Consider the following 13,248-nt stretch of genomic DNA (forward strand, 5'->3'; position numbering starts at 1 on the left):
AAAAAAATCAACCAAAAAAACATAGGCATACAACAAATGGGGTTGACTAGAAAATTTACTCCTGCTACCTACTCCGTTATCTCTTAATTAATTTTGTGTGGTGGATATCAAATGAATAAGGTTCACGTTAGAGACGTTAGGTGCCAAAACTTATTACCCCGTACTTTATCATTCATATCTATAGTTCGCAAAAAAAAAAAAAAAAAAAAAAAAAAAATTACAATAATAATTCATTACTAGTCATTACTACTTAGTATATATAAGAAATCTCATTTCAATACCATTTGCACCATCACATTTGCACTACCATTTGCACTATTATATTTTCAGCAATACCTTCTATTCATATACACATTAGTCACTTGCTGTAGCGAATTACTGGTGTTTTTGTGCAGATGAGTTCCCGGCCAACAAAGCTACCATACACAGATCTAATAGATGGTAATTTCTTCTCTTCATAATAGTCTACTTTTTAATTTTTAATCAATCATATTCATATTGTTTAAAAAGAATCATTTTAATCCTTAATTTAAGTTGAGGTGTTACAATCACATGTGATTGTCGTAAGAACCACATGTGATTGTCCCGCTGATTTTAATCATAGTCATTGATTATATTAATCCAAAAGCTAAGATTTATCATTTAAATCTCAACTTAAATTAAATATTCAAATAAATGTTACCCTTAGCATTTAAAATATAAATAAAACAGCTTAAATAAACCATTTTCCACAAGTAACTATTTGCGTTGGAATTATATTAAAGGACCTAGATTGGAATACCTCGAATTCGGTGTCCCTCTTTACAAAGCATCCGTCAAAGGTGATTTGAAATTGGTTAAATTCGTTCTTGATAAGCGACCAGAGTTGGTAAGTTATGCCATCACTGAAAATTGGGATACTGCACTTCACCTCTCTGCATCCACAAGTGACAAAAAAACACATGAGGTCGTGCAATATCTGGTGCATATTATGACAGACGAAGATTTGGCACTGAAAAATGTAGATGACAGCACTGCCTTCTATGTAGCAGCAGCAGCCGGAAACATTACAGCCTTAAAAATAATGATGAAAAAGAACAAGGCCTTGATGACAATCCCTAGCGGAATTAAGATGCCGTTGATTGCGGCTGCCTGGTTTGGATATAATGATGCTGTCAATTATTTGTACGAAAATACTTGTTTGTCTGATGATATTTGGAAGTCAAGTCGTAACACGCTTTTCGAGAAATGCGTCGAGAATAATATCTTTGGTAAGCATTTAAACTAGGCCTGGCAAACGGGCTGGATTGGGTCGGGTTGGGTCAACGATCAAGTGGGTTTGAGTCGAAATGAGTCAGAATTAATATGGTTCGAACGGGCCGGTTTGTTCATGACCCGGGTCGGATTGGATCGAGACCCGGGTCGAATTGGGGCGGGCTACTCAAATTGTTCTTGTTTGTGTTTTCACCTCAAAAAAGAAATCTATCGATAAAAAAGAAATATAACCTTACGTAAGATTTTGTTATGACCATTCTTTAAATAAATGGGTTTTTCTATTATAGTTTAGCTACTGAATTAAAAATAATATATATATATATATATATATATATATATATATATATATATATATATATATATATATATATATATATATTTTAGGTTTTTGAGCTCGTGCGTTGTACGGATGTTTAAAAAACCGTAAAAAATGTAATTTGCAGTTCATCTTGGTATGTAAATAACGATATTAAAAAGATAGAAAAAATATAAGAATTATTTAAGAGCCCGCGGTGTTGAAAAATTTTAAAAATTCTTTTGAGTTTAAGAGCCGTGGTGTTGACGAATTTTAAAAGTGGTGTTAGTAACATAACGTCTACAATTTTTTATATTTCTCACCATTAATATCTTTTTAATTATTCTTTTGAGTTTAAGAGTCCGTGGTGTTGGTTTTAGAGCTCGTACGTTGAACGGTGGTGAAATATTTTACAATTATTATTTACAATTATTTTTTGAATAAAAGGTGTAAACCACGAGTTTAATTATAGAAAGGTTGCGGGTCATTTCAGCAAAATAAGGGTATTTGGGGGACTCGTCATGTATAATTATTATTATAACAGTTATATTTGTATGCTCATAAATATTTTAAGTAAGTAAACTGTAAATTCAAATTACTTTCATATTTATTGATAAGAAAAAAAATTTCGTTAGTAGTGGATCGAAGCTCCGTGTCGAATACAATTTATTGCGTTTAGTTCGTAAAATTATTTCGAGTTGAATGGTGATGGCGATGGAACCTAACTCGCGGCGAATAGAAAAATAAATCCGTTCAGAAATTTTGGTGGATTTACCTATATATATATATATATATATATATATATATATATATATATATATATATATATATATATATATATATATATATATATATATATATATATATATATATATAGGTTTTTTTAAGTCCGTGCGTTGCACGGGTGTGTAAAAAAATGTAAAAAATATAATTTGCAGTGATATGTAAATAGAGATACTAAAAAATAGGAAAAATATAAGAATTATTTAAGAGCTCGTGGTGTTGACAAATTTTAAAAATTCTTTGAAGTTTAAGAGTCCGTGGTGTTGATAAATTTTAAAATGGTGTTTGTAACTTAACGTCTACAATTTTTTTTCATTTCTCACCACTAATATCTTTTTAATTATATGTAAATTATATACTACGTAATATTTAAAGAAAATATGAGTAACACACACACACACACACACACACACACACACACACACACACATATATATATATATATATATATATATATATATATATATATATATATATAGTAGGGATCAAATGAGAATTTTTTGGGTGTGAGAACCCTGACAACTCAAAAATACACTGAAATTCGAACAAAAAAGGGATATTCGAGCAAAAAAAGTGACGGGCGAGCAAAAAAAGGGGAATTCGAGCAAAAAAGGGGAAGGACGAAAAAAAATGCGGGCGAGCAAAAACAAGGCGGGCGAACAAAAATGTGTTCTACATTTTTGATATTCGAACAAAAAAACGTAGAACATACGGGTAGTCGAACAAAAATGTGTTATACATTTTGAAATTCGAACAAAAAAAAGGCTTGCGAGCAGAAAACAAGGCGGGCGAACAAAAATGTGTTCTACATTCTTGATAGTCGAACAAAAAAATGTAGAACACACGGGTAGTCGAACAAAAATGTGTTCTACATTTTTGAAATTAAAAAAAAAAAATTTTTTTTTTTTTTGCTCGACTATGATTTTTTGTTTGTCCGTGTTCTAGATTTTTGCTCGAATTTCCTTTTTTTGCTCGCCCGCGCACCTTTTTTGCTCGAATTTCAGTGTATTTGAAGTGTATTTGGAGTTCCTAGAGTTCTCACACTAAAAATGTTCTCACTGGATCCTATATATATATATATATATATATATATATATATATATATATATATATATATATATATATATATATATATATAACATAACTACTAATTTAAAGAAAGTGTTCACCGTATACAAATGGAGTCTTGACTGTTACAAATGTTGATATTCCCTAGACGTACCCTGCTCCTCTTACAATCTTCAAGGTTCGCCTCTAAGTGCGTTCTAATCTAGAGATGAGAAGGAATCAATGGTAACTCAGTTAGAGAGAGAGAGTAAGTATGTGTAAGTGTGATGTGAGGGAAGTGTGTTGGAATGTGAAATGGATTGGCCTTTAAATAGGCAAAGTGTTGGTGGGCCACCCGTTATCTGTTCAGATGGCTATTGGCCCGTTCATAGGGCTCGTTCAAGGCCCACGTTTACTAGGCTCGTTCATGGGTTAGTCGTTCATGGGCCCCGTTTAGGGCAGACCATTCAATGGGCCCGCTCACATGACATAGGGCCCGTTCAAGGAGCCAGTTCTTCCTTGGTCATAACTTTGGTCACCAGGATCGTAACTTGACTTTCACCGTTATCGCTCTATTTTCTTCGTTTTAAGTCCTTTTTCTTTAATTTTTGTTGCATTGTCTTCGTAATCACTTGATCTACTAAATAAAGTAAATATTTATTTAAGTATTCAAACTCAATGTAACTTGCAACTAAAAGTTAAATCATCACCATCGGTGTCACTTACTACTATATCAAAATATAGACTTAACGGGATAAGATATATCCGGGTTAACATTTACAAAAGGACACAATTCAAAAGCATATGTTATCCTAAACTAACTCTGGTCACAACCAGTTTTAAAACGAAGTAAGAAGACATCAGAGTTAAGTCTTGTCAAACATAACATCTTGACGCCCGTATTCTCCCTAAAAAGTAATATAATCAAAAGCTAACAACATGTAGGGGGAAGATGGAGGGAATTAGCAGGAAGCTAAGTTAGTGCAACTAACGATAGGCAATAATAATTCACAACAGTTACAATAATCATGATAACTAGCACATTCATTACCTAAGTGCAATATACATAAACATAGGTGGTCCGGCCGAACACTTTACTGCCAGTTGATTTGGGGGTTTACCGGAAATTCCTCGCGCACCCATGAGTGCATAAATCATCCACATGCGACGAACGTATCAATCAAACATATGCAAAAATGGACACTGTCTACCGCATGAAGAAATTAACCCACAGGTTGGTCTCTCCTATCTGAACCACCCGATAGGGACGCACTGGGCTCAAAAACACTCATGGCATCACATAACAAGGAGTTATCACAAGGCCATAATCAATAACAGTAGGTAGCATGTTAATCAACAACAATAAAGGCAATCATAGAATAACATGCTAATCAATACTATCGGTCCCAGATAGTCCCACTCACCGATTACCGTCAACAATTATCTTTATGAGCTTCTTCTTGGTTCTTATCACCTGAGAACAATACAAACCAAGTTAGAATAGGGTTCCAATCAAAATTAGACACACGGGCAGCATAACGGCTAGAAATAGGTACTTGGTAAAAAATTTCACTACCAAAGACAATCGGTCGGTTGTCATAGACAGGTGACCGACTGTCTAGACACAATCGGTCGGGAGAGTCCAGTCACACGGTCGGGAAAGTTCAACAACTCACACGGTCGGTCAAGTACTCACACGGTCGAGTGTGTTAGACAGTCGGTCGACTGTCAGGAGACCCTCGGGCGACTGTGTTCATCTGATGCAGAAGTTGAACAAAGTTACGAGACTCAAGCTAAAACATCCAATTCTTGATCTAGAGCTCGTTTTTGACATCAAAACTAACCACAACTTGTTCACAACATAGTTTAGACTATAATCCACAATTTTAACATTAAAACAACATCAAATCAAAGGTTTTGACCCAATTTCACACTTTTATCAAACTCACACAAAAACCCAATTTTAACAAAGATTTAAGCATAAAAACACATGATTCTTACCTCAATAGAATCAGTAGACAATAAGGAAAAGATGATGTAATTAATTCGAGCTCAAGAACAAATTTTGTGATTAGGGTTTGGGAGGTGAGGAAATGAACATACGGGAGTAAATTGGGGATGAGTCTAGAAAATGAGAAGATAACTCCCACCCATATCACTTAAGGGTTAAAAACCCATAGCTCACAATACACAGGTATTTATCATCTGATATCTATCGTATATTATTAGGCGACCCTAACGGTGTCCAAATTAAATAAACAAACCTGTTTTGTGACCCTTTTCACAAACTGGTCCTAACCACATAGCTCAATAATAATAAACATTATATTATAATAAAAGCATAATTAAAGCCACGTAAGCACACTAAGGTGTAAAATAGTAATCTTACGGCTAGGCCCGGTTTGAAGATGTTACATAAATTATCATCCATACTCGATCCACACTTTTTCACAACATCCATATCCATATCCACTTATTAGATCATCCATATACATTTAAATGTATCGGATCGAATGGATATTTGATGGATCGGACATCCATTGCCATGCCTAGTCGGTGGCGGTGGCAGTAGATAGTTAGTGGCTAAATTAGTCTCATTTCCAGACGGTTCCATTTTGACTATCGCTTTGCGAGTCTTTGCTTCTCACTTGTTTCATATTTTTGGTACTTGACGAGGTATTCTTGGAATAGTAATTGATTAGCTTCTAATAAGATTTTTCTGACATTTACGGTGAGGCTTTGAACAACTTGATTCCGATTACAGCAACTAAAGAAATTGTTTGCAATTTCTGAATTCTCCGCAACAATCAAAAGTATGTTTCAAATCTATTTTACCAACAACAACATTTTTTAGTTGGTCATATAGTTCATATAAGTGGGATTCAGAATTGTAAATTTTGATATATGAATTAGACAATATTGATTCAAGTCAGCTGGAGTTTTTAATACTAGAGGTTGACTGGCAACTTCAAATATATAACGTCAGGTTGTATATTTTGATATAATAATTTGAGAAAGCAAACGTATAAGATAAGGGGGAGTGATATGTACACAACTCATTTTTGTTATGTATACAACCATCATGTTTTACAGTATTGTACAATACAATACAACACTGTAAAGTATGATGGTTGTGTACATAACAAAAATGGATTGTGTACATATCATATCTCATAAGATTAGCAAACAACTTATACAGCTTAAATGGGTCAAATTTTGTTCAATGTGTCTTTCGGAACTAATAACAACCTAAAATAACTTCTTTTTAAATGGTTGAGTAACTTAACGAGAGAGTTAATATTTGTTAGGGCAAATGATGAAATTAGGAAGAAAAAAAAAAAAAACTCACTTTAAGGACTGTTTGTGTAGTTTTTGCTTGGGAGTGATGAAAACGGATAAAAAGCACTAACACAGGATGATTTCAATGTTTTTTGTCATCCAAAACATAATCATTTTGTCATCCAAAAACATAATCAAGAACATACTGTTTCTAACCGTAACAAAATCTGTGATGTTCTTACAAGAATACTAAAGAATAAGAACCAGAAAATTATACAACACGTTGTTAGACTATATTCATCAATTTGATGTATATAAAATACACGATAATAAACCCTATTTTTTTTATGAAGGAGATGAACGAGAGTTAGATCTATAATCTATATTTGTCATAGAATTCACCGTGAGGGTAAATGTTCTTTTATATTTACACCGATACTCCCTTTTAGCCCTCAATGATTGATCGCGTATACAAAATAAACCCTTCAGAGGTTTCCATCTTAACCCTTGAAGAATCAGAATCAACTCTTGCACAAGGTCTCTATCCTTCAAGACATAACAAAAAAACGTCAACCCTTCTTCTCCATGTAATCTTCAAGTCCTTGACTCCTTACACTTAACCTATCATTTATTCATTTAGCAACAAGTATAAAACAAAATAACACAAATATTATTCAACACTAAGAATACAGACCATATATTTTAACACCAACTCAAGATATGCTTCTTGAGATTTGAACCCGAGGCCTCATAGAGAGGAACTCATGGGCCCAAATCTTGAGATGTTTATCTAGGTATAAACAAACATAGAAAATTATTTTTCGGTAGAGGTGTAAAACATAAACAAACTATGCAATACTTAAATTTCATAATATAAAAAGATTCAATTCACATTTAAGTAAATTTGTGCAATGGTATATCTATTTGAAACAACATTCTTCAGAACAATCCAACTTTATCAGTAATTCCAGATTTTCTTGGTTTTTTTAGGGATTTGGGTTTAGGAGATTTGAAAATGATTTAAAAACATTTTTATTTCTATGAACTTTGTTTGTACAATAACCGGCGATCCTTTAATGCTAAGATGATGATATATGGATATCCAAGTCACGAGAGTATAAGATTGGGGTGGTTAAGGTTTTTGGTTTCTTCGCTGTCGATTCCCCGAAGGTAGCAATCAAAGGATTGCTTTACACCACTGAGTGAGTTGATATGACATGTGTTTTAGGATTGAGATTGAATGTTGAATGAGGATCATGCCTTGCATTCCATTCCATTTGTAAGCGGGTTGGACCAGCTTTCCATGCCGCCCGCTCATTCCCAATGTATTTGGAATAATGGTTGACATTTCCTCAAATGTATTTCTGCAGAGGAAAGTGGTGTTGTCCCTTTTCTTTGTTGTAAACGAATGCAGCCGAGCTAGAAACAGTTTGGCTAGCTTGACTTGTAATTGACCGAGGTTGTAGAACTTCAAGACCACTGTTCTTGCTCTGTATTTCATGGACCTCGTTATTAGTACTTGATATTTACCTTCGTGTAACATACTCCTACGAAGCAATTGTGATAATGTTGAAGCTAGTGTGTACGGGCCAGAGCTGGGTACAGTATCAAACTTATTAATATAAGTTCAAGAGTCCATCCTTTTTCTAAAACCAATTGGTGATAGAGAAACTTCCCCTTAGACTTATATGTATACATGTGTTTTGTCCCATGACCGATGTGAGATAACTTCCCAACACGCCCCCTCACATCGAGGCGTGGAACGGTTGTAGAGATGGAGGCACGACAGCGGCCTGACTCGATCTCTTTGTAGAACAAACCGCACACATGAGCTCTGATACCATGATAGAATAATAGAAAACCCCGTGAGGTGTATCGTATTGTTAATCAACTATATATAGAAGACAATGAAACCCTAAACCTAATTAAACTCGAACGAACCTTAAACCCATACATACATTTGGGCAGGCTACTCCAAATACATATTCTAATAATTAATCCTTCTTCGTTACCTGCTTAGTATTTTTAAGCCTTGTTATTTATTTTTTCTTCCGCATTCTTGATTGTGTTTTTTGTAAGAGTGTTTCTTCAAATCTTTTCAGATATTGCACAAGATATAGCGGAAAAGTACCCAGAAGTTGCTGCTAATGGGAATGCGCTGAGAATTTTGGCTAGTAAGCCTGAGAAGTTTTCTGTAAGAAAAAATACCTTCATCCAGGGAATCATCAATTCGGGTACACATTTAACATAGATATCCTTTCAAGAATAGACAACATATTTACGTCATTAATATAAAAGGGATTCGTCAAGTTGACCCATTTTCTAATTTTGCATTAATTACGTAGACCTCAATAAAATGCAACTTTGCCCAGTATTATTATACTCATTCCTATTCAATATCATCAATTTGGCCTTTTCTTTCCTTTATTTGGTAATGGTTGTTGGTCAGTTCTTGTGTTCCTTGGTTTGAAGAAGGGAGCTCATGAAAAGGAAAATAGTGCACTATTATTGTTACGAACCATTTGGAAACCTATTGCAAAAAAGAAAAAAGATGAAATTGACGATATACTCAGAGGTCCATCTGATCGGATTCAGAGACAGAACATGCCGGCTGATCGTGGATGGTCCGATCAAGTTACACGACTACTTCTACTCATATCTGAATATGTTGTCAAGATGAATGTTGAAACCAACGATATTGGGCAAACGAAAGACTATACACCAGTCTCTGAAAAGGGATATCAAGCTCTGAGGCTAGCAAGCCTTATTTATAAACACCTCGCTCAAATGCACGATGAAACCCATAGCATTATTAGAGGCGGCCACACTTCAATCGACAAAGACAACAAGTCACTCGCCAGTAAGGAATATCAAGCCGTGATACTACAGAAGCTAATATTTAAACATATTGAAAAAATGCATAAAGAAACCGATAATTTAATCAAGACTCCACAAGGGGATACTGAGTTAGCTCTGAAAGAAGTCATTTCAAAGAATATTAAATATATAAGTGAAGAAGCCGATAATAGTACCACAACGACATTTTCTTCTCGGATACCTTTTATTGCGGCAAAAATGGGAAACACTAACTTTATAGTTGAGCTCATTCGTCAATATCCTGATCTGGTTTGGCAAGTAGATGATGAATATCAAACTATATTTCACATTGCTGTAAAGAATCGCAATGAGGATATCTACAACTTGTTGTATGAGATAGGTTCGATGAAGGATTTCATAATTCGTTTTAAAGATAAACATGGTAACAATCTGTTGCATCTAGCAGGGATGAGCTCGAAACAAAAGCAAATCCAGAATGCATCAGGGGTTGGTTTGCAAATGCAACGAGAAACATTATGGTTTCGGGTATGTATATTTCTTTACACGCTTCAATGATTCGTGGATTATTTTTCTTTTATTGTTTAGGTGTACAACCATAAACTAATATCTAACTCTTCTAGTTTGTGTGTCTTGTAGGAGGTAGAGAGAATGGTTCCTCCTTCTTACAGGCAAGGGAAGAATGCAGACAATCTAACACCACATGAGCTATTCGCCAGAGAACACAAAGGCTTAGTTAAAGAAGATGAAAAATGGATGACATATATAGCTGGGCAATCCATGTTGGTTGCAACGCTTATTGCCACAATTGGATTCACCGCAGCTTATACAATCCCTGGTGGATACAATCAAGACGACGGTATCCCTATCTTTCATTCAAGTATAGTCTACAAGATTTTTGTTGTGGCAGATGCCATATCTCTACTCTCATCTACTACATCAATTCTCTACATGTTCGTATCTCTCTTCTTCTCATCTAATTACTCTGAGCTCGATTTCTTAAAATGTTTTCCCAGGGGAAAGTTAATAAAAGGTCTATTATGTCTCTCCTTATCTATGATATCCATGTTGATTGCTTTCAGTGCCAGCCTTTTCATCCTATACCAGAATGGTACGTTATGGATTCCAATTCTTATCGGTGTAATTGCTTTCATTCCATTCTTCCGATCATTCATGATGCAAAATTTGTTGGTAAAATCTATAATTCAATGGGAATACGGTTCTAGGCACCTCTTTAAACCCAAGAAAGCGGTTTTGTACTATAAAAATCCTCAGGTCTAACCATATGTTGTTTTTGTCCCATTCTAAATGGTTACATTTCATGATGTACTTTGTATGTTGGATGATTATGTATTATTCGAGTGATACAAATATTTCTTTATGCTCCTAATCCTGCGTAGCTCTAGTTACATTTAAATCAATGAATATGTGTCAGTAGATGAGATATATAGAAACATCATCATTTGATTACATTGACAAATGATTAGTCCATATACTGGAAAAATGGTTGTTTTATGCTGAAAAACTTGAAAGATTCTAATTCTGTTGTGAGCCTCTGTATGAGGCATGTGTGTCTGCATAGCAAATAAATTAAGCCTGCTGATGAAATCTTGTTGTATTAGTGAGTGTTCATGAAGATATAGGTGAATTGAACAAAATAAACACCCACCTTTAATGTTATCTTGAATTTTTATTTTTATTTATTACGTATTAAATTGTGTAATGTAATGGAATCATGTATATGCTTTACAATGTACCTAACAAATCCCACACAATGGCCTAATAACCTACGGTAAAAATTGATCTCTTTAGTTTGTTTCAAATTAATTGTCCACTAATAGATAAATAAAATTAATAATGTACAAAAATTTTATACCAATAATTATGCATGCAAAACAAAAAAGGGATAAAAACAAAATAAAAAGTAAAATGTGATTATGACTTTTTTTTAAATGAGGGAGTGCATCATAAACACTCTTCATATCAAGTATACTTGTTAATAATGAATAGAAAAAAGCCTATCAATATATAATAGACGTTTCTCTAAAGCTTCAAGTTATGCAGCACCAAATTGTTCTAACAAATCAACCTCAATTCACTTCCAAATATAATCTTAAAACAAAAGTAAAATCACATTTTCTAAATATAAAACAAATATGAGTAGAAACCTCAAGCACACGCTTAATAGTTCGCAATCCTATTGATGAGCTTGCAGCTTGCACCATTTGATCCAGCGCAGAAGTTCTCAAGTACACCCGAAGCTACAAACAAAGTCAACAAGTAAGAAATATTGTTTCCTTCAAATAAAACCAATGTATTTTGGCTAATGATTAATCCACAACCAAAATTGATAGATCCATAATTTATATTCATTGATGAGTTGTAATGTACAACTCATTAATACATAAGAATGATGGATCTATCAATTTTGGTGTTTGATTTATTTTATAGGTATGGTCCAAAACTTTAAGGTTAACAACTTTTCAAAGACAGGAAAATAAGAAGCATACCATAAAGCTATTTACAAATATTAACTGTATGTCGTAATTGAAAATACATGAACACTTTAATAGCTTCTTGGCAGGTTTTTAGTGTCAGCCAACTCAACATCCTGAGCTGCCTAAACAATGAACACAAAACATTCCCACAACAAGTATGTAGGAAAATAATGGTCTTACTAATTCCCACCACCTAGCCCAACAATAACAGTAAAGAAATATGAACAATTCACAACACAAGATTTAACGTGAAAACTTCAAAACAGGAGAAAAAACATTGACCCACAAAGAGAGAAATACACTATATCACAAATTATTACAATGATATAGACGGCTCTCTTAAGCCAACTACACTCTCCAAAGTATTTAACTAAATACAACTCTCAAACAAGAGTATGAAAGAAAGAAATAATCAAATACTTAAAATGTATTGATTTGGTGCGATTTGTAACTGAGACTTAGCCCTCCTTTTATAACCAAGTCACTCACCCCCAACTTCTTCCTCCCACCTATGTGGGATAACATCCTTCACAAATACTAAGCAATCATTTTCATTTCTTCTAACCAAAACTATAACCAACAAATCTCCACCTTTTGGATAGAAGAAGATAACCATGCTTCAACATTGCAAGGATAACCACGTAAACGCTTCCTCGACGACAACTTCAAGATCCTCATCTTCATGCCGCTGACATTATCTCTAACCCAAGAGATAAAATTTGCATCTTCATCGAACATTGTCAAGACCCGACAATCATTGTCTTCACAAACAATCATAACTCTTAACATGTAACGACCCGACCAAATCGTCATTGACGGCGCCGCTACTTAGGTCCCGTTGCGTGGTCATAGTCCCTATATGAGACGCGTTTGACCAAAATTATGTCGCATTCATTTGAAACGTGCATGACTTGCAAAGTTTAGTTCACCAAACGGATCGACAACAAGTTTAAGTTTACAAAAGTAGTAAAGTACAAATGAAATATCTTGCGACATAATTAGTTTAAAATCACAGTTGCTATAAATAGCGTAAGTATGTAAACAATATGTTTGAATCCAAAGGTGCTATCACTAGCGTATGCATGTATGTATGCTTGACCCCAAGCAAGTATGAATGTACGCGGAAGCATGTATCAAATAGCCATGTATGAACCTGAGAAACATATAGAAAACTGTCAACGAAAAACGTTGGTGAAATCATAGGTGTATTAGTAAATGTTATATTTTGAACCACAAGATTTAGTATTTCCATAAATT

At 34.2% G+C, this 13,248-nt stretch overlaps 1 protein-coding gene across 2 annotated transcripts; it reads left to right on the forward strand.

The window, feature by feature from the left end:
* Positions 1-284: 284 nt before the first annotated feature.
* LOC139876494 (uncharacterized) lies at positions 285-10,883 on the forward strand. Of its 2 annotated transcripts, XM_071863819.1 has the most exons (6): positions 285-441; positions 765-1,250; positions 8,761-8,892; positions 9,108-10,021; positions 10,133-10,446; positions 10,576-10,883. In XM_071863819.1, exons 1-6 carry the CDS (start codon positions 396-398, stop codon positions 10,772-10,774), a joined length of 2,091 nt encoding a protein of 696 aa, XP_071719920.1. In that variant the 5' UTR covers positions 285-395; the 3' UTR covers positions 10,775-10,883. The 2 variants fall into 2 exon arrangements, with proteins under 2 accessions (XP_071719920.1, XP_071719919.1); XM_071863818.1 differs by having other exon boundaries at positions 10,133-10,883.
* The last annotated feature ends 2,365 nt before the right edge of the window (positions 10,884-13,248 follow it).

This window comes from Rutidosis leptorrhynchoides, chromosome 11 (assembly GCF_046630445.1).
Source record: "Rutidosis leptorrhynchoides isolate AG116_Rl617_1_P2 chromosome 11, CSIRO_AGI_Rlap_v1, whole genome shotgun sequence".
In the NCBI taxonomy this organism is placed as follows: Eukaryota; Viridiplantae; Streptophyta; class Magnoliopsida; order Asterales; family Asteraceae; genus Rutidosis; species Rutidosis leptorrhynchoides.

Excerpts from the sequence above, each read along its gene's own strand:
- LOC139876494 (XM_071863818.1), top strand. The coding sequence starts at position 396 with ATGAGTTCCCGGCCAACAAAGCTACCATACACAGATCTAATAGATG. Across the intron at positions 442-764 it reads ATACACAGATCTAATAGATG|GACCTAGATTGGAATACCTC; the intron begins GTAATTTCTTCT and ends ATTATATTAAAG. Across the intron at positions 10,022-10,132 it reads GAGAAACATTATGGTTTCGG|GAGGTAGAGAGAATGGTTCC; the intron begins GTATGTATATTT and ends TGTGTCTTGTAG.